Raw genomic sequence first — 23,417 nt, 5'->3', positions numbered from 1 at the left:
GTTAGTGCTTGATAGAAATAGTCATAACTATTGGGAAATCATTGGGAAACTACACAAATATTCAGCACCCCAGCAGCATCAACAGCAGATGTTTTTGTGCAGTCGCTGGTAGAAGCAGTTCACACCTCACCGTAAAAAGTCCCAGTAAGGTCCATCAGATCATATTTTCACAATAAGTACAACACTGCTTCTGACTAATTTAGGTAGGGAAGAAATTAATATGTCATACAAGAGTGAATTTGATCCTAGTTTCCCTAATCACAGGCTTAAAAATCAGGTCAAATTATAGCCTCAATTCTTCTGCTATTTCCAACCATATTGGATGAGTTGCATCAATTTGAGTATCCTTGTTTGTAAAATTGAGCTATTTGACAAATACATGATAAAGCTAACTTAGCAAGTTTTTGACAAACACTCCAAAACATGTCCTCTAAAAGTTCCTAAACAAGTATGTATCACCATTATAGTAAACAAGACATTCAAAAGGTTTCAAAACATAACAGCCTCCTGTAGATCTTCCAACTGAAGATTTTTACTGAAGGTTTTTGCAAATTCAAATTCATGTCTAAAATATAATTTAACCCCACAAGGAGGAGAAACAACAGGTGATTGCCGTTACACAGAAGTAGTCATTTTAAAAAACTTTGGTACCAAAACGTTCTCGCATATTTTACCAATTCTCGAAAGCAGTCTTCCTCTAGGAAAAAATACATCATTTAACCTACACTCACATTAAGCATGTGATAGACTGTTTCAAAATTTATTACAGGAAGTCAACCATTGGTACACAGAATCATACTGGAAGAGAAAAAGATGACAGAAGCATTGGCACTTTGCTGCAAATAAGCCTGAACTTTTGCACGGATCATAAACCAACCCAGCTGCAGGACTAGGCAACAACCATGAGTCACCAATACATACGAGCCTGCGTCAAGTCTGGCAAAGATTTCCTGCCCGACTGAGACTTACCTTATTTGGTCCAGTGGTACTTTTCCTAAAAACAGGGGGCAGGTTGACCACACATGTGCCTGTCTTTATTTGTGGCTTGGCACTTTGCAGGATAAACTTATGTTTATGGTTATGCTCAGGAAAGCTACTCGCAGTTGTTTCCAGTCTATTGAAAGCATAAACCTACATGCTATATTAAATATGTACTATTGTATTTACCACAACTTTTATGAAACCATGCATCAAAATACTAAAATGGGATAAAATATAGGCAACTTCTCCATTTTTTGCAATTATTGGCAACATGTCAAAATAAATAAGGAAGCAAACCAATTCTTGCATTGAAAGGTCAGCCAGAACCTTATTTACAGGAAAATAAAGATAATTAAAATATATATATATATCAAGTATCCAGATGTAAAAAGTAAGAGTAAAGCAATTTTATCACGTATCATCTACGACTCTAGAAAGACTAACTAGCTCTTCAATAAAATGCCTTACTAAATATATGCCTCTATTAATGAAGAAATTGAAGTTTTTCCAGCCAAAGGAATAATATGCAATTTTTCATTTACACCAAAAATGGGCTAAATGAATCAAAGGAAAATATTACATAATTGCAACTCAAATAAACAGATCTGACCAGGTGCTGAAAAGACTTAAGGGACTTTACACTTTCTGTATGAAATCTTCTATTTTCATGCACTCTAATCTCAGGAATTTTACTACACATGTGGCAGAAAAGTTTAGTTACAAATATTCAAAGAGAAAAATAACTGTGGAAATATATGAAGGCAAAAAATACACATTCTGTTTGAAATAGTGCAGTGCAGAGGTCCAGCAAGACTGTGAACTATGTTATGTTTTAGAGGTCCAAGATATGTAGAGGATCAGTGAAGCAGAATGTAGCGCTCACACAGATCTGTGCATCTTTTCTCCTACTCTCCCCTTGCTTGCCCTGTAAGGACTCCTTTTATTTTTTTTTTTTTTACACACCTTTGCTATATATCTAAATTTTAAGATGAAAGACCATTCTGCATGCAAGTCTTTCCAGTACTAATCCATCTTCCATGCAAGCCACAGACCAGATACAGTAATAGCTTTTGTTAGATCAGATATGGGAAGCAAGTATCATGAACATTTTTGCAGAAATGCAAAGACAAAAGGAATCTACTTTCTATCACTGGTACTAGTAATTTCTACGAGAAATTATTTTCCTCCCTTCTTTTATATTTGTCCTAAAATGTTAAGGTAACATTAGTGCCCACAATAAGGAAAATTTCCACTGGCATCTTCCTCCAAATTTACTATTGAAAAACACTGTGTTTTACAACAGGCAGTAACCTCCTCCCATCTTGTTACAAAAGTGTTTTAAATTGATCCACAGACAGCACCCATGTTTAAAAAACATTAAAATATTATTCTTGCAAAAGCTTATAAATACATAGAAATGAGAAGATAAAATAGATATTGATTTTCATTTCAATTAGACATTAGAGGAAACTAGCTATAGTATTTATATTTCTGAATATTATAATCAAATCCAGACATAAAATCAATTCCAGAATACAATTTAGACTTACTCAGGTGGTGCTCAGAACTGACACCAATTCAATAAGTCAATGATACAGTGTAAAAGTAATTAAACTAATGGAAAGTATTTTAAGTATTTTCTTGGAACTTCAATAGTTTAAACAACTTAAAGGGGGAAATGAGCATGCAGTGAACATGATCCAGAACGATTTTATTCACAAGTTCCTCAGTCTTTCCCACCCTGCACTGATCCTGAACTCACACCATAGGGGCAGTTAGAAAAAAGTAGTCTTTAAAGAATAGCCATTATGCTTGTTTGACATGAGATAAGACTTTGAGAGGCAAAAGCAAAAGCAGAAGAACATGAGAACAAAAATAGCCTTCATAAATGCAACATCTGCAGCAGTGTTTCAGCCTACTTCTAACCATCTCTGGTAAGAGTATCTGACATGCACCTTACCGGCATCAAACTTATTTCGATTGAAAGAAAATAGCAGAAGGGAAGATCAACAAAGGCAACGATGATTCACAGTGTATGCATATATGACTATGAAAACAACCTATTTTTAAAGGTTGAGCTTGCAAAAATCAAGAACACACAGTATAAAATGACAAAATTAAGGTTTGCATCTGTAAATCCAATTCGATCCTTTGTGCTAAAACAGGCATCCACAGAATCTCTGTAGAAACAGAAATCAAAACATTCTTACCCATTACGTTATTCCTATCTTCTGATCTGCTCCTCAATCCAACTTTACACTAGTGCCAATATTTTCAAAACTCTCCAAATACTTGATTTTTAACTCCTTGATTTTATCTTAAGGCTTAAATCTACAAAGTACTTAAAAACATTTCTAACATAATCATAGCAGAACTCTGCTGACTAAGAGAATGTGTAAGTAGCTCTCCAAATCCCTTATGACCCTGTCACAGAGCTCTTCCATAGTAGCTTCTTCCACAGTTCCAAGCTCCTTTTACACTATTTTCCTTTGACTCTATAAGTTTGTGGCAAAGAATATACAGCGTAAATCCATCAGTACACAAATGGAGCTTTGTGACAGTAGCAGCTGTTGGAACGGCCAAGGGTACCAAAAATTCCCTTATATCTAATGGGAAAGAAAACTACAATACATGGTGACTGTAACAACATCAGCAGATCTTGACTGTCCCACACTTCTTTCTCAAAAGTATGGCAATGAACACTGAGAAAAGATACAAATGATCTGATAATTTGCAAAAGTGTACCCATTCAACACAGAAATACAGAGCGAGCAAGCCACTTTCTTCGTTATATTTCACAGAGTAGATAATAACCAAAAGCAGTTATACAAATTCAAATTACTTAATGCCACATAATGGCATTTCTTTAGCACATATTACTGCCTTACAAATTTTCTTTCATAGAAATAGTTTAACTAATCCTAGCAGTGAAAATACACATGATACTGTATATAGCAAACAAATACAAAGTATTTGTCTGAAGAGCTAAGATTTAAATTCTAATGCCATACTTAAAAAATCACAAGAAAAACAGAGGAAAAAAAATGGAAGTGATATTGCAAAAGAAAAAAAGCTGCAATACAGTCAGCTGACTCAACAGTTTACTACCATTGTAACCTCTTCCAATACCAAAAATGTAAAAAGAACATTTTTCAAAGTAGACAGCTTTCAGAACCTTGTTACAATCACTTTTTTACCTATACAAGTTGAGAAAATGTTAATTAGCACCCTGAGATGCTGAGATCCTTTGAGAGCATTTTAATTAAATTAAAATCAAAGCCTTCTCATTAACTACATATCTTTAAAAATCTCTGCTGTAAGGTCATTAATATCCTTATTTAACTTGATGCTATCATACACAGTAGTTGTTTCACTCAGCTTCTTTTCAAGTGTGAGACCACTATTTTCATGGCACACTGTGCAGAACTACAATTCCTCCCTACGACTGGAAACTAAGATTGTTCCCACATGTCAGTGCCAGCCAGTTCACAAGGACTTCTATATACTAAAGCCTTAAGGCTACACAGCTTAGCTACCATGGCTTACTAAGGTAAAGCTGTGAAATACCAATCTGCTTTAGATAGACAGCTTTTGCCACACATGCATTACCTTTGCTTGTCTAAAAGAAATAGTACTTTCATATCTGGGTTTTATAGTGCCCAGTCTGGAAAAAAAAAAAAAAAAATCCTCTTTCACTCTAACAGAAAACAAAAAAACAAACAAACAAAAAAAAAGGGATGCCACAGAACTGGAATTTCATTAAGTTCACAACACGAGCTAGCAGAAGATATGCCAAGTAATGATAGAATAAAATTATTCAGGAGAAAACACAAATGCTGCTTCTTCTTTTGCAGGAAAAAAAGAATCTATAAATATCTTTTACATACAACAGTGACAAATCTCAAAAGTTCTAGCAGTCTGCATTACTTGACGACTTTTAAGTGTCGTCACTAAAATACTAGGTATAAAGGCAAAATGTTACTTAATTACATTATATTATTACTTGGTACAATGTAAGTTTATAGCTTCTTTTGTTCGCCTTAGTTGATCGTATTTAGAGGTTTCTGTAAGTATTAGCAGGTCAACTGTGAAACTGTTGATCTTCCACAAACTCGCTTTCATTTTCCACTACATTATCAAGAACTAGAGATATCTTTCCTTATAAAAGATTTTTTTTTTTATTAAAACTCAAAGTATAACGAAAATAATATTCAGAACACTACCAAAAAAAAAGAATCAAAAAGCCATCTCCAATATGAGCCTCTCAAGATTTCTGGTACACCAAAAATGCAGAAGCTTCCCTATTTCACATTGGACATTTCTCCTCTTTTATTAGTCTCTGCTTTTGCTGAGAGTGTAATTTTTCCTCTGTCTAGAGGACTACCCTAGCGGGCAGGCTGAGAATATATCTTTGAACCTTCAGCAGGCTTGATTAAAGAGCAATACTGGGTGTTAGCTATGAAAAGAACTCTGATGTCTATGTTAGGAAGAGCAAACCTGTTCACTGAAAAGTGTCCTCAAACTCAATCAGTGACAAAAAAAGAAAAAAAAATTGCTGTCTTTAACCTTAGTTCCAGCAGAGAGGCTGAACTGCCCCACATTATACTCTGAATCACATTCTTACCCACCAATATAAAAAACGTACACTAGTACAGTCTAGAAGTAAAAGTCTATATCGTCCCTACCTTTGCATAGCAACTGCTATCCAGATGTTCCCCGCACTAGGGTCAACCTCACAGATGATTTGGTATCTTCTTTCACGTTTATGCTGAGCTAGCAGACGCCGCACACCAGCCAGCCATGGTCCTGTCCTCCTTTCCCCTGCGGAGCCACCAGAGCTGCTTCGCTTTGCCCTTGCACCTTTCGCTGCTTATTCATCAAGACATTGATCCCCACCTCTCTTCAGTCAGTAGACATAATAACTCACTGTCCTTAAAGCAGCTCTGGTCCTTTCTCTCTGTTCCGTAAGCATAAAAAACCTCCCAGCAAAAACATGCACAGTAACTTCCTCAAACTTCATTATAGCGATATGTACAAAATCTTAACAGTTTTGAAGTGGGCGCTTATGTCTAATAGGCATTATGATAATTATAATATCTACAGTTGTTTTGTGTTCTCGTTGTTTATGTTCCCCCCATCTGCTGAAATTTCAACACTCTTTTGAGGAGGATTTTTCTTTGCACGCTTTGTGTACTATGTCAATACACTAGGATCCCAGCTGGGGCCTTTAGACTCTGTTATAACATAAGCAATAATTAGAGAATACAAAGAATCATTTCTGAAGCAATCATATCAAAGTGCCAGAGATCCTCTCAAAATCTCTCCAGTCAGGGCACAGTTTTTAAATTAATAGCTAACAGTACTTACATTTTTCTAATAATTTCTATCCACTAGACTCAAGCTTAATTGAAGCTTAAAATATCTTACCACAGTAACTTTTGCTCCATTAAAAAAAAACTCATTAAATCTAATTGAATATTGCTTTAAATGGCAACAAGGTAATCCTCTGTAAATCTAAGAATTGGGAAAAAAGTAAACAATTGTTTATCATTTTAATTAAATAAAATGGATGAAAATGAGAAGTGTTTTGACAGTAAAATAAACTTAATGTTCATTAAATTATTTCTTCAAACAACTTGCATAAAATCTTTACACATTGAGTATACAGCCCTTATCTTTGTTCTTTCATCTTTCCCATTTTCTTTTCATCTGTGTTTTCCTGTCTCTGAGCAGTATTTTCTACAGGCCCCACTAATGGAACACTCCACTCTTCCAGTTATTTTTTCCTCAGGCAACAATTCCATTTCAAATTTTTATTAGAAAATAAGTGTTTCAAAAAAGACATAAATTTGAAAGCTATTGTCAAGAACACACTCAATCTGATATATATACACACACACACACACACATATATATATACATACACACAATCTTCCTATGGATGAATGAATGCTAGTATATAACTCATACAAAGCAGAAAACATACATCTTTGGGAGAGCATTATTATATGTATTTGCACACTGAAATGAAAAAGCTTCATTTGTAAAATCAAAAAATGATTTGCTTTGGAAGGGGGTCTCAGGAGATCTCTAGTCCAAACTCCAGCATAAAATAGGGTCAACACTGAATTCAGACCACATCTTTCAGAGCTTTGAACAGTCAGGTCTCGAAAACCTCTATGGACGGAGATTCCACAGCCTCCCCGGGCCTCCGCTCCAGGCTTCATTATCTTTATTCTCCTTATACCCAGTTGGAACCTCTCTTGTTTCAGCTTCTGCCTGTTGCATCTCAACCTCCCACCACCACGCACCACTGAACAACTTGGGTGTAACTTGATAACCTCCTTGCAGATATTGGTAACAGCAATTTTATAATGTTCAATTATTATGGAAATTATCTGCCCAGAGTATTAATTTATCTTTGCTATATCCTAGAATAGTTTTCTTTGCAAGGTACGGCTTTAACAACCCTAGAATATTTTAAGATATGTTATTACCACTACCAAAACTGAATTGCTACTTCTCATAAGGCCTTACATGGTCAATGCAAAAGACAAAGCTTTCGACACAAGTTTTGACAAACCAGTTTTCCGTGGATACCAAATTATGTACACTGGCTTTTTAAAACTAGTGATTAGATCACTAATTTAATATCATAAATTGTATCTTTGTAAGAAAGATAAACACTCTGAACACCTCCTAAATACATGTCCTATACAGGCAATATTCTATAATTAGACCAACAAAAGGAAAGGTTGTATTTCCTGCAGGAGTGGAGCAGACAGGAAAAAAAAATTACATTCCCCTGATGACTGATGCTCTCTGACTAACGAGATTAGCATCCTTGGAAATTGCCAGCATATGGCATATCCGTCTTCAGTTCTAGTAAATTTTCAATAAACTTACTAGAACAGTTCAAGGAACAAGAGGCATTTGGTAGAAACATGATGTAATTTTAATGATCTCAAGAAATGGCAAAGCATTCTTTTCAGTGGCTACCTTGGAAGCAAATTTTATTAATCTTAGCATGTTGACCATTTTGAAAAGAGTTAAGACCTAAAAATAAAGCAAGTTTTTTCCCTGTTGTTTTCATGCGCCAATTCAGTTAGCATTTTGCTAATCTAGACGTTCTCTCAGTTTAACTTCTTGAATTTTCTGCCTTGCCGCTATGTTTTTCTCTCATGTCCTAAAACTGTCAGAGTGGCCACCAGAAAGTCACAACTGTGTAAAAAGTGAAACAGGTGGCAAATTCCACACCTGAGACAAAACTTGACCTGAAGCATGTAACACACTACCAAGAAAGCTGTGACTCTGCATTGGTCAGACTTAGACCAGACAATGTTGATGAGCAGCATAGTACAAAAGGCCCTACTTAGCCCTTCCCTTTTCTACTCAAAGGAGAGCAAATGGTATACAAGCCTCCAGAATAGCGGTGGTTTGGTTTTGATATTTTTTTGTTTTGGGGTTTTTGGTTTTCCTTAAAGCTGTGGGTGATCTTTCCTTTGCACGCAAAGCAAAATAACAGAACAATGCATTGGCTGTACAGCTAAGAGACCACACTGGAATATCTGTCTCAGCCTGATTTGAAACAAGAAAATCATAAAACAAAAGAAAAATACAATCTTAAAGTAAAACGTTAACTTAGAAAAATACAAATGTCAGAGAAAAATAACTTTAGTTATACTATTATTATTGTAAAATTAAAAACAGATTTATATTTCAAATATATTCAATATCAACATTGTAATAGAAAGTAAAATAAAGGGTTTGTGGTTTTGTTCCAATTATTCTGTGCTGTCTGCTTTTATTTGCCCTTTGTGCAGGCAAGGAACTGCCAAGAAGTCAATCATTTTACAGCCCTTCTCTATAAACAGATTTGTTTAAAAGCAAACCAGATTGCAATAAATATCTACCATAACCACCTTTTCTCTTCATTTTCATTAGGTTTTCAACATTAATACATGTATATCCAACACCTCAATATTCAGTTACAGTACAGACATTACATATGTTTCTAATCCATTAATTTCATTGACAGGACTATGCTCACAATTTACAAAGTGTCTTTGTAGACATCTACCTATTTCACAGTTCGTTAACATTCAAACACCACAAATGCAAAATGGCAGTGTACAATCTAAAGCAATCGTACAGTAACAAAGTGCTAAAATATTGGAATTGCTTACGTAATGAATGTTTTGCTCCACTGAGTTACCCAGCCAAAACGAATGTTATTTGCATGAATTTCCGTAAGTTTTTCCTGTTGATATAAGTAGTAGCTTCAGCAGTGCCAATCATTGTTAAAATTTTCTAATATAATCTAAAACTGTACCACCTATATTCTACTTGAAGTATACAAATTAGTCTTTCTTATTTTTAAAAAAATCACTGATAAGGATCATTTGTGGTGCTTAATTTCCTTCCCACTTCAGAGCAAGCATGCGGTTTCATTTTAAAAGTAAGTATCTTTGGATTTTTCACAACAGCAAATGAAAAATCTCGGTCTAATATTTTTCCTTTTAACCATATCCCTAAAGAGTGCAGCGACATTTTCAATGTTTTGTAGCTGGAGTGGCCTGACCTTGTCTCATTTTTATCTGTCCTCAGAGCTTTTACATCATTAATAAAAAGAGAATCAAAACAAAGGCTACACACTAAGGTAGGAAAAGGTTGCATAGTTTGGCATTACTATTATATATACCCTTAAAATGGAACAAAACGAAATGCACGTAGCAGAGGTGAGGAACCTTCTAAGGACTGGTTCCAAACATTTTTCCTACTGGCAATAAACTACTTTCAGACCTCCCAACTCTGGCCACCATGATAGTTATTGCTTTACAGGATTATATCTTTTTCTTTCAGCTGTCAGTGAAAACTCCAGATGATGGTTTTTTAAGTCAAGTAAACCTATAAAAATAAGAAACCACTGACATCACTGAAGATAACAGAAACCCAGAGAAAAGCACATCATGCTAAAATCTACACTCAACTTACGAACTGTTGTTTTTATCTCACAACATATGACAAAACGCCATTACATCTGAAATCTGACCCAACTACCACTGTTGGAAGGAAATTAACTATACTCAAAAATATCCAGATGTTCCCTTATTTTTGATGATCTATTATAAGAAATGCATGAAAATCAGCTTTCTTAATAACAGATACAGTAAATAGTCATGCTTATCAATAGTAGCCAACATTCTACAAAGATTAAGCAAAGAATCATTGTATTTTGTTTACACTTCATTCCTGACTATTGAAACAAACTGTAAGAATGAGCTCCGTTGAAAACTACGATTAAAGAAGTAATATTTTTCCAAATAGAAGTGAAACTAGTGAACTTCCAAGCATACCTGAACTACAAGAAATTATAATAGACACCAACAGATTACTCCTAAGCCTCATACCTTATTGGACTTATCTCGCAAGAAACACAAGATAGAGAAGTATCAAGCAGAATGACCTTCTGTTGCATAGTATGCAGCTGTTGGCTCAAAAAGAAACCTGAAAATAGTCTGCAGAGTACTATTATTAAGCTAAATAATAATAAAAGGCTTATTATGAAGTAACTGAGATGCTGATGAGGGTTTATTTTATTAGAGGATTTATCGAACTGGTTTAATTACAACATAATTTTAAAGTAATCCGACTGAGGCAGGAAGTCGACACTGCAACTACCAAGACCTTACTCAGCTCAGGATTAGAATTGGCCTTTGATAGTTATATTTCACCTCCAGGGAGCAGCATTTCCAGTGATGTTTTAGCATGTTTTAGGACAGTATAAAATTCTGCAGCGACAATTAACAAAATCTACCTATTCTGCAAAATTAAGACTTGGACATGCAGAAAGAGAATAGCTTAATGCAGGCCAAAATGTTATTCATTTTACTCATCTGGAAACTACCAACAGCTTGTACAATACAAAATTCCTTCCATAATGATTTCCACCTGCTGGAGGTCTGCTGTTTGCCCTGCATCTCCCATCTGCTGCTGTAAGCTATTGCTCTCCCTTCAGACAAAACCTGAGGCCTGGAATTGGAAGATGCAGGTGCACTAAAGAGGCAAAATCTTTTGTCAGTTCCAGGTTGCAGAAATCCAGACCTGCTATGTCTGCTGTCAGCTGGATTTCTCCTGCAAAACACCAGGAATTAGCTTAGCTTCAAACCCAAGCCTCAGAGTTCAGCCAGTAAAGGAGTATTTTTACTCCTTATCCTTCTGCACTGGCAGGCCACATGCCTCATCACCACGTAAATATTTTCATTTTCAGGTCTTCACGAAGATAGGTCTTATTTTTAGTTTATAAAAAGCTCCTCTCCTCTACCAAGTCTCTCTCAGTGCAAGGATTGTATTTTTTGCAGGAGCTTTTCGGTTTTTTTCTTTTACACAGCTCAAAATATACAACAGAACCAAAGCATACAGGACCTCCTTTCATACTTGGAATCATACCCAGACAAACTTAGTCTCTCCAAAATAAAGATTAAAAGGAAATGTAAAAGGTCCTTTTGAGATACAGAATATCTATGAATACTGGAAAAAAAAGACACTGTTGAGTTATATGCAGTTAATATTTGTGAAAAGGTTACCAAAAAGATTCCACATAAAACTGACAGTGGTTATAACGGGAGTCTGCGGAAGTTTTACTCTAAGACACTTCGAGGGTTTGATTCTTCCCATCTGACTAACACTAGGAACAAGATCGCTCTAAGAGCCCTCAAAGTTATTGTATCCCACGAGCAATACAGGGTTTGTTACAGGATTAATAACTAACTTTAATATATTGTCATCTTGAAGCTTTTATGAAGAGTGTGTTATTTTTGGTTTTGTCTAAATGTTTATAAGCAACAAGAAATTCTGCCTACAGGAAGAGATGCAGGGTTCTACAAATTCTGGCTGCTGCCCAGCTCTTGAGATGCTCAGCACCCTCAGTACATTTCTCCAGAATGCCCAAAGTTTAACAGGATATCTCTCTGTAAGATGCACAACCAGTCTGGAAGTTGTAATGCAATAGTCTCTGAAGAGGAGACACTTCTGGCAACCATTTTTAACCAGGAAAGCTCCCTAGCATTCAGCAGAGCAATAAGGAGTGTGGCAAAACCCTGAGGGTCTTAAAATTATGTAATAACAATATGGCATCATTAGTTCATGCATGTCAGCCTTGAAGAATCTTTAATTTATAGTCTGTGAAATTGCTTGGACACAGAGATCTGTCACTCTTTTTCATGAGCGTTAGAGAAAGTAAATATTCTTGCATAGTTATACAACTATTTATGACAAATCCTATCGCTGGTTATATTAGAGTATTTCTTATGAATGGCTGAAGGCAAGAATCCCAGCAAACAAGACTAGATAGCTCAATATTTTTAAGGAGCTCCTCATTCCTTCATATGACTAGTTCAAATTTGGTTTTGGTAGATCCCAACAGTTTCTTTCTCTTTCTTCAGTTCACAGAGGATGAACTCTCTTCGTCTTAAGTATAAAAAAAGACAGTCCACACTGTATAACCTATACCAGAAATTTTCATCTAGTTATTTCTGCACAAAGCTCAAAAACTTGCATTTATTTAAAGTAAATCTAACAGAAATGCAAGTTTTGATTTGAAGACTTCTAAGGTTTTGAATCATCCATTTCCCTTACTATTGTTTCCATAATTAACTACCCTCTCTACCATGAGACTATAAAAAACTTTATTACTGAACATACACTGTTTCAAAACTTCTCAGAGTAATAATTACTGTGTTACAATCACAAACAATAATCATATTGGCTTCTTACCAAACCATTAACACATTAATCCTTTAAGAGTGCTCTCTTGAAAAGTAGGAAATTTTTCCTGTGCTTTACAGACAAGTAATTAAGACAGAAGTCTGTGGAAAAAACGGGCATTAAATTAAAGCTGAGAATTTTCCTAATCAAAAGATTTTACCATATTCCCTCTCTCTTTCAACTTCCCCTACGCCATGTGAAGTATTTTTGTATGTATGTAGCTAGTTATGTGTAACTTTTGCCTCGTCACCTTTCCAAAATGTCTTTTGTAATATCCCTCCACATACACACATAAATCTATTTACATTCTTTTATTATATTCATCTCAGCCCCCTTTGCCATTCTGTCTGTAAATATTTTATGATGGAGGGAGTTCATTCCACTTAATTTTACTTGTCTAAAGTGCAAGTCAAATTTAATTTAGCTGTCCAAGCTGTTCCGCAATCAAATGCAAGACTGAGACTTTCAGGGTGTGATTTATTGTAAGGTGTCTAAAATAGATCAGATCAATGAGAATACTGAGGTACTGAGAGTGCCTTCTCTTTGCCTATGGAAGCAGCTGAGGTAACTACTTTAAACTGGATACCTGAGTAGGTTAAACAACGAATTGAGACCAAATACCATGAGGATATTTGTGAGGTGTTGTGTTTGCTTTTTGTTTTAAAGTCTCTTATATCTGCAACACCCACCCAGCCTATAGACTTACCTCATTCTTAAATAAAGGCTTGTTATGATAATGATTTGAATTATATAGAAATAAAGATTTAATTAAAATAAATAAAAATCAGGAGGTAATACCTTCCACTGAGTAGAAACTACACTGTACACATCTTCCACTAATCCTATACCTATATCATTCCTGGGTTTTTTAGTTGGTTGGTTTTGGGGTTGCTGGTATTTTTGCATTATAAGCTGGAAGACTCACATACTATTGGCACAAAATATCACAATCACTTTTATCACAAATATGGTATTAGGCAAAACTAAATGACTTCATTTACTGTTCTTATAGAAATTCAAGCCAATTATCTGATTATTCTCACATTAATCTTTCATTTGGTTTCCCGAAGAGGTTAACAATAAGTAGATGCAACACAACCAATTGTCTCCTGCACACCAATAGACAATTACAGCTAATTTTAAGTTAAATTCTCACGTAAACAGTTCAAGCTTAATTCCATTGTTTTGTAGGAATTGGGTACGAGGAATTGAATACCTGTCAGAGACCACCTGGTTTTCCATCACAACTGCACAATCCCAGCAGCCCATCATCAAGAGCACTGCAGATTCAGAAGAAGCAGTCAGCTCTTTTTACCACTGTCCACCTGCCAGCAATAAATATTGTACTGCCTTGAATATGTACTAGGCTCAAAAAAGATTAGGAAATCAAATTATTGGAGAGCCACTGGAATTCATCACTATCCTCAGCAGCATGACAGGTAATATAAACTGCAAAACAGACATGCACAGCCAAAGATTTAGAATAGGTAATCTTTATTACTCAAGAGCTAGACTGCTAGACTAGGATCTGCCAAAGTTGTTGGGTGCTTTAGCCTTGTCTTTATTACAATTTTTGAATTGTATATATATATGCTGGCTGGCCAATCAGCCTACTAGACAGAAATTGGAAATCCCAAGATTTCATCTGTATCTTCTTAACGTACAAAAGGATTAGACATGTGGCACAGAGGGATATTCAGAATCTTAGAAATATTGTTTTTGCTTCTATGAGAATGATGAGCTTAAGCTAACTCTGTTTTTTCCCCTAGAGTTTTGTTAGCCAGAAATCTGAAGAACACTGTAAGATTCCCATATACCTTAACTATATAATTCACTGAATATAAACTATGTGCACTATATCAGTACTATAACTGATTTTCACAGATATTTCATTTCTTGAAAAAAGGCATACACATTAAAAATATAAAACGAAAAAGTTGTAATAGGAATCAATGTAATCAGTGTTGTGTGCTTCACATTAAAGTTATTAAAACCACAGAAGATTAACTATTGGAAAACATCTTTAACATTGAATATATTGAATTTATATATTTCATCATATGTGACAACCATCTCAACCAGATATTCCCCATCATCCGTATTTTCAAGATCTGACTTTGTAGGTACATACATAAAACTCTAATGCACTGACCTACTTTAAAGGCTATGAAATTACTCGTATTTTAGAAGAGATGTCAGTTGCTCTAGAAACAACATAGATTGGTATCCTGTGCCATTCAAACAGAGCCTTTCAAAATACTTTTCACACTTCAGAATAGAAATATGCAGTAAAAGAGAAGCATTAAGCCTGAGCAAACAAAAAGAAAACTAGATGAAAAAACAAGGAATGAAATATATGAACAGGAAATAAGGACAGCTAGAGCAATAAAAATTTCCACAATAGATGCACACACTTAGGAGGTGGATTACCCTTTTGACCCCAATTACATAATCCTTTGGGCCAGTTGTGATCAATTATCACAATAATCAAGTAAGTCATTAGGGTCCAGCTTCCCCAACTCCCATTTGGGCCAAGGAGAAACAGGCACCTAAACATTTTCTTAAAATTCTGTAGTAGATGCTTAAGAAAAAAAAAGACGTATGGTGTACTATATATATATATGGCATTTAGAGTTTTAAACTATTCAATTATTCTTTAACACATTTGTTTCTACACAGATTTGTAACAAATACACCACCTTGATGCACACTATTTAACTGAATATGTATATTGCCTTTTATGATTAGAAGATACCATACCTCTGTCTGAAGTATGGCAGCTCTCTGTTCTTTGGCAGTAAGTGACTCTTTAAGCACTTCAATGTGTTGCTTGCAATCTGAATTCTGATTGCTAAGGGTTTCAAGCTTAGTCTGTAAGGCAAGAAGTTCTGATTCTTTCTTAGAGAGTTCTTGTTTCAGTTGGTCAATCTGTAATGGCAAAAAAAGGTTAGGTCATTAATTTCATTTCCAATTCATAGTTACACTTGAGATTTCAGTGGTGAGAATGACCATAATAGAATGCAACTAAGGTGCCTTTTGTAAAGTCTGGAGGCAAATTAAGATTGAGTTTTAACTCAACTTCCATTGAGTTTCATGAGATTTAAAATGCCCTGCTTTAAAAATGATTGCTCCTGCTCTTCCAGAAACTAAAAGCAAGCTCTTAAAGCCTAGAGCTGATGATTTAGCCTATAAATTCACCATAGAACCCAGTTCAGTTGAGTAGAATTTACCCAGAATAGAACAAGTGGGCAGGACAGAAGATATACACAGGAAAAGTTCTCATACATGTATAAATTCAACACAATAATCCACTTCTTCCAACAGTACAATTCTTGTGACTTAAGTTATAAGTTTTTAGGAGACTGATAAGGAAAAGCAGGCATCTTAATAAGGAGAAGAAAACAGAGCAGTGAAGCTTTAACCATACTCTTCCTGCAAATTTGTTGCTGCCCTCCATCCTGTCTCCTTTTTTCTTCTCTAGCAGTTCATATGAAATTCTCAGGTATTAGGAAAACCAAGCCAAAGAGATTTATTTAAGAGAAGTCTGAGGAAAATGTTACAAAAAACAAATTCCACAGAGTGAAAGGTCTGTAAGATAATAAAGAAGTATCCTAAGGGAAATAGCAGAAACTCACTCTCTGAAAAGGAGCTTCTGAATTTAAGGTTCATCAGTAAATGTCATGGAATTGTGATTATTCTTTCCTTTCCACTATGTTAAGCGGGAGGGGTAGCCACAGAATGCAAGAGCCTTCGGCATACAAAAGTGAGGTGGATTTAGAATATTTGAAACTGAACAGCACTGGAGAATACACAAAATCATGCTAAAGGATGGCGAACTAGCTGATCTATAAGCATTCTTTTAAAAGTTCTGTGAAATAACACTGCTCATCAGATGAGTTCGGCTTTATCATGAGGCTTATTTGAAATAAAATGTCTCAATACATCTGCAGATCCAGAGAAACCACATTTAGTTTACATTTGCAAGGCTTTATTGATCATTGAAATGCCCAGACTTTTTTGTTTAAAATTCAAGTTTCAATTTTGCAATGATCAGGCACCAGAGAAATGCTGGAAGAGCTCTTCCCATTCTGTCACTTCAGTTGCATCCTAACACTGATTTGGGATACAAGAAATCAAGGAGACCTGAACGTAGGGGTATTTTAAAATCCCCCAGGGGCGGGGAAACAGGTTGATCCTACCTAACCACATCCTAAAGATCCACAAACATTTTAAATCACATTTCACAAATACAATACTGGATGGAAAAGTTATTGGAAATATTTACTGTTGATTAAACTATTTCTATTCTGTTCTACATTGCAAGCATTTCTTACAAATTAAATCCAAATAATCCAAAAACTGGAGTCCATATGCACACCTCAATATTGTTTCTCTCTATAAATCTCATTATATTTACCTAGCTGGTTAAGGTACTTGGCAAGGCACCCCAAGCTACTGTATAGAATCAGAACCTACACAGGCTCTAAAAGCAATCACTTTCATAGTCTGAAAATATAAAAATAAAGAAGGACCATATGAAAAAAACAGATGACAGGAAAATATAAAAGTGCAGTAAAGAAACTGCTAGAGAAAACTTTCTCTTGAAAGCAAATCATCTTCCATCCCTTGCCAGAACATGTAAGCAAGTACGGAAACTAAGACTAGAATGTATACAAAATGAACAATGGGAAAATCTGTCTACAAGATGTAAAGACAAAAAGTAAATCCAAAGACAATCTGAACTGCATCACGTTTTATACAAGACCCATGTGAACATCTCAGACACCTAATCTTTCCTTCAAACTCTTCTTGTTTTTTCCTATGACACAATCCACACTCAGAAATAATCAGCCAAAAAAAATAGCTCCATTTTCATTACAGGTATGTTTTTTTAGAAACAGATTCTGTCCATCAGGATAATGTTCTGGCTATTAGATCCATAAATTGCCAGGAGTTTAACTGTAACATGTGTTACAGTTCTCAGAGTAAGCAAAAAAAAAGAAAAGAAATATCTGTTGAATAACCATGGTTTTGGCTGGCTTTTTATTAAAATAAATTATAATGGTGAAAATGTATTGAAACTTCAATTAAAAAAAATAATCGAAAATACTCAAAGCATAACAATAAGTCACACATTTTTTTAAATAAATTTTCATACCTGGGTATATTTGCTTGTTAAAAGTTCTGCATACACTAATACTGTATGTAAAAAATTAAATACTTCCTGCAATAATTTTCTGTGTTGTAGTAGATGTGCATATATTTTCCATTTGTTAAATCTTAAATGGTGTGGAAGGCCAAGAGTAATGATTCAGTGAGATCTCCTGATCTCAGCACGAAAGAATATAAAGCCAAGGACACAACTGTCTTGTACTTTGTAAAGACTACAATGAAGATAACCCACAAAACGCGGATATAAATGCTGCAGTATCCAAGAGACTTTACGTTTGTCCTCTGAGCGCAATGTTCTCATTATCTCACATATTTCATATGCGTAATTTGTCTGTCACCCCCTTTTCAACATATCCCGATATGATCTAGCTTTACCTTCTTTGCTGAAAACCAATTTCTTTGTTTTCCTTCTCAGTTTATCATTCTCTGTCACTTCCATAACTTTCAGTTCCTCAGATACTAGTATTTCCAGAAAGCACATTTCTTTTTTCTTATTTTTTTTAACATCAAAATCTTACATGACATTACATATGGTAACCAGAAAAGCAGGGGAAAATAATCATAAAAAAAAAAAAAAGAAAGAAAGGAAAAAAAAGCTCCTTCCTTGATGACTGTGTAAGTTAAGAATAATAGGCTATTTAAGTCAATAATTCAATTGAAAAAGCTATGTTTTACACATGCTAAGGATCTAGTCTCACACAGTAAGTGATAACTGCTTACTGAAGTGAAGGAATTAAGTGAAGGGCAAAGCAAGTGAAAAGTTAAGTGGTTGCAATGAAACAAAGCTCTAGACATCTCCTATCTTAACCTGTACTTCAGAATCTACAGTCTATCTGCGGATTCCGCTGTCAATATTGGTCAAGGTCTGTAATGCTTATCACATTTCCAGACCCATCCGCAAAAAAATGCCATAGTTCTTATCCTGTGTGTTTACTGCAGAGGGTCACGTAGAACTTTCACTCTTTCTACAGAGAGCGTGAAAATTTCTTCCAGATAAACAATAATTACAGAGAGCCTTGCTACAGTTCACTTAAGACTAATCAATTCTTGAACATCATCTGAACTCTTATTTGCTGAGGTTGTACTGAACTATCACTGGATTTTCACACTCATTACTGTAGATAGTGCAGGAGCTCTAAAACAAAAGAGCTGCTTGAATTCTAGAGGGCAAACCTGCAACTGAAAAATGCATGTGTCCTTTTTCAGTACCTGATTCCTAGGCAAAGTACCCAGGCAAAGAAAGAACCCTAGCAGTTTTGCAAAGCAGAAGTTATTTTAGAAAGGCTCATGATCCCGTATGCTTTCCTCAGGTGCTTAATAAAGACATTTGAAGCTCTATATCCCATAATCATGAAAACTTTAAGACTTGTTTTGACAATTGCTGTATTGCACAAGTGATGACAACCTTTTTTCCCTTCAAACATACAGCAAGGATAGCTGTCCCCATGTGGGAAAGCCAAACATTAAGCACTTTTTCTTTCTTTCTCATTGCTGTAATTTTCCTTTTTGCATTAATTCAGATTTAAAGCTTTTATACTTGGAAGGAGTGAATATTATTAAAAAACAATTAAGAGGAACAGATCATAGCATTCTACGTCATCCATGTTTAATAAATAATATTGACTATTGGTTTCTATTTAACACCTTCCCATTTATTTAAGAACATTTAAAATAAGTTATAATTCAATAAAAAATGTGTAATATTAAGAGCACTATATCACCTAAGACTGATAACTGTGAGAAGAGCTTTGTTCTACTGTTTGCCATCAATCAAGACTTTTCTTTATGAGAATTTATCAACAATCTCAGGTTCAAAAGATCAAGTAAAATAAGATCTGTTTGCTGACAGCTACATAAATATTTTTCTACCTTGAAAGGCTCTGAGTTGAATAGTAAGAAAAGTATCTTCTGCTGCAAATTTCAATTTTAAGAGGAAGGAAAGGACTGGTGAAAGAAAAAGTTCCATCAGAATGTGACATTTATCAAAGATCAGAAGACTGTGACAAATGAAACAATGGCATGTTTAGTCTTCTCATTCATCTGCCTTCTATGTCACAGAAACATACTGGAGCTCTTCCTCCCAAAATTATTAGAAGGTTGCTAACAAAATACTAGGCTTTGTACGTAATTTTTATTTCAACAGATTTGCAGAGATGTTTTAGGAGTTTCGCTGTAAATTACTACAACTGAATAGTCTCAAAATCAACCACATTTAAATGGGTAAAATAACGATCATTCCTAATGATAATGCCACTTAAGAGCTTTAAATTACTTCTTTTGAACATAAAAATATGTTTGTTGAAGATTTTATAAAGATTGATTTTTTCCACATGCACACTAAAGCTTCATAAACAACACTCAAGATGGAAGGGTGGTAATAGCCAATGATAAACTGTAACATTATCTATATTCATTAAATTTTAAGACAACTACACAAATATCAGGAAAAAAATATATTAGAACTGACAAAAAGAGCAGCTGGAGTGTTCATGTTTACCAAGTGGGCAGCTAAGCAATTTGTAAAGGAGTTGAAAAATCCAGCTAGGACCACAGCTTAGGCATTAAGCTTTACTTCTGAGATATTTTAAAATAATGAAGCAGTAATTCTGTTTAGTGAGCTTGATATCAAGGAAATGTGTTATGTTACTACACACATACTATCTCCTTGTGATCAGCTCAGCTACCATACACATAAACTAGAGGTAAGTATTATCTTTGTACAATTAGAGATCCTTATGTGAAAGAAACTGTATAAGAACCAATTTTTCAGCCTGTAAGTCCTAAAAATACTGGAAAACTACAGTTTGGTATCATCTGCGGCACAACAGTCCTTGTTGCAAGGCTATTATAGAATTGCGCAAAAACAGTGCAAGTCAAAATTATGAACCAGTTCGTAAAGCCAGCATAAGAACTAAAGTGCATAATAAAATACTAAAAGAGAAACATTAAAACACTATGCATAAAATACAATATAAAGCCTCAGGATTTTACTTGCTTCTGCAGAAGTAGTGGTAGGATAGCCTCTTCCTCATCTCTCCTCAATCAATACATAAATGCATTTTTACTTATCCAAAATATATTATTCTTCCATAGCTATTCAGTATCATGTACTGCAGATTTACCAAAAGAAGGCATGCAGAGAGTTGCTTTTGTTGAAAAGGGTGTAGTTAAAACTTTTATTCACATTATTCAAATACCATTAAGTTGTTTTATTAGTAGACTGTACCTTATTTTTCATGAACTTTGAGTGACTCTTGTAAACCTCTATTTGTTTGATTTCTTCTTCTCGGTCCTCTGTATTCAGAACCCCATTGGTCTTTAACATCTGTATCTCATCTTCCAGATCTCTTATATTGCGTTCAAGTGAAGCTATTTTTGTATCCTAAATTAAAAAAAAAAGAATTGAAAATCATATGAAAGTTGTACTTTAAAGCACAACAAAAGTATTTCTGTATTTGCAGAAACATCAATAATACTGATAGCAAAAACAACTCCAGATTGCCCAAACACCATCATAAACCTAAATTCAATTAACAATTTCTTAAAGAAATGCAGAATTCAGACCTCCCTCGCTACTAAGAAAAAAAAAAGCGCAATGCTATTTTCTGTTGCATCATCCAGACAGAATACACTGTGGTCGAAACGGCCTCCTTCACACCTACACAGTTAGGAATGAAGAGAGAATGGAAGATACCCTATCTCCCACATATAAAGCAAACATACCTTGTTTGCTTTCCTAACCACCTAGGCCTGACTATTCTCCCAAATTCTTAAGAGTAAAGGCTAAGTTTAGCCTACAGAACTAGTCTGTCAACACTGCAGAAGGACATGCCACTTTGCCATGCCACTCAGAGCTGAGGCTTTTTTCATGTTCTCAATCGCTTCCAAGATTATACTTCTGTCTGCTGTTAGGTGGAAGAAAGGCTATCTCCTCATTTTTCCTCCACTAATTCAGACACATCACTAAGACAGGATTTAGCACTTTTTATTACGAGTCCCAAAATAAACAACATGTAACGAAGTTAATTCAGCCACTAAAAATTTCTACATTGCTGATAATAGCTGCCATGTGTGTCAGCACAGCACCGACAACATCTAGTGATATTTGTTCTTGCTTGGAAACTGAATGTATCTCTTCAGTAAGAGTCAGAAAGAGGAAATATGAGTGATTATGCTCTTCTCATACACTTTTCTATTTAAAAGAGTATTGCAAAATGACTTATTAGAATATCTGTTTATGGCATTATTTGCAAACATTTACTAAGAAATTGATACCATGATTCAGCCAATGAGACAATCATTTTAAGAATGTGAAGAAAATGAAGTAGCAGCCATCTATCAAAAATTACAGATCAGGGTGAAGTTCTTGTTCCACTGATTCAGCAAGATCAGGATATTACCCTAGAAAACAAACCCAGGAAAAACACAAATTGAATTGATCCTTTAAACAGGACAGGCTAAGCTTAGGTTTCTCTAGTTAACTATGACTTTTTTTGTGTGTCTTTTTTGGAAATTAGTTTTCTTTTCCTGAGCTCTAAGAGAATACTAGTGCTATCTCTAGGCTGCCTAGAAGCAAAACCTGACCTCTTGCAGCACCTTCTTTCATAATACAGCTAAGCCAATCTAGCAATTTCATAGAAAAAGAAAAAAAAAATCCACATGACCACTTCAGTCTCCTTGTTCACCAGTTATGATGTGAGAGTTTACAATAAACTTTTCCCAAGCCCTTCAAATAAGCTAAGACTTAAAACTTCAGAGATATATACCTGTGTGTGTGAGTGTGTGTGTGTGTGTGTGTGTGTGAGAGAGAGAGAGTGTGTGTGTGTGTAAGAAGCCAAATTTAAGAAGAAAGATATTTTGGACTAAGTTCCAAAAAGCATCTGAACTTTTAGTACTAATTCAAAATGAAAGTTAGAACCTTTTGAGATTTAGCAACCACTCTTAAAAATCCATGAGGAACCAAAGCTATGTAAAGATGAAACTTAATATCATTTAAACAAGGTACTGTATCATTTCTGTAGCATTTTAACTTTTATCCTTATAGCCAGTAATAAGTCTTAGAATGAGAGAAATCTTTTGTTATTATCATTTTATATCAGCAGAAATTAACATAGGTTTTTGAATAGAAAAGATTTTAACTCAAGTAGTTTGTTTGGTTTGCACTATAATAGCTATTCATAAACAAATTAAATTATTCATAGCCTGACATCCTGGCTTATAGATGGGTAGAAAATAGGTAGAAGAGTGAAATACATAACTAAAATCAGTTCTGGAAGATTATTTGCTAAATAACCATTTGCAGGTATTGCACATAGCAATGTTTTTCTTTACACTGATTTGAAAAACACATGTATGCCTGCACCAGCTGAAGTCAGCTAGCATGGAATGGAATACAGTAATGCATAGTACCCTCCAGTCTCTCTCTATCCAAAACTTCCAAACCAGAAGACCCCGTTCAGAAAGCAAATTCTGAAGGAGATCAGCACTCCTAAGAACTA

At 34.9% G+C, this 23,417-nt stretch overlaps 1 protein-coding gene across 1 annotated transcript in view; it reads right to left on the bottom strand.

The window, feature by feature from the left end:
• The window catches only part of ERC2 (ELKS/RAB6-interacting/CAST family member 2), a 368,050-nt gene that overhangs the window by 233,153 nt on the left and 111,480 nt on the right, over positions 1 to 23,417 (bottom strand). The window contains exons 5-6 of the mRNA XM_062585913.1: positions 21,146 to 21,301; positions 15,508 to 15,675 (exon numbers count right to left, since the gene is read on the bottom strand). Coding sequence (XP_062441897.1) covers positions 15,508 to 15,675; positions 21,146 to 21,301 — 324 coding nt within the window. The remainder of the gene's footprint in view (positions 1 to 15,507; positions 15,676 to 21,145; positions 21,302 to 23,417) is intronic.

Source organism: Rhea pennata, chromosome 12 (genome assembly GCF_028389875.1).
Source record: "Rhea pennata isolate bPtePen1 chromosome 12, bPtePen1.pri, whole genome shotgun sequence".
Taxonomy (NCBI): domain Eukaryota; kingdom Metazoa; phylum Chordata; class Aves; order Rheiformes; family Rheidae; genus Rhea; species Rhea pennata.
This window is presented reverse-complemented; position numbering and strand designations above follow the sequence as displayed.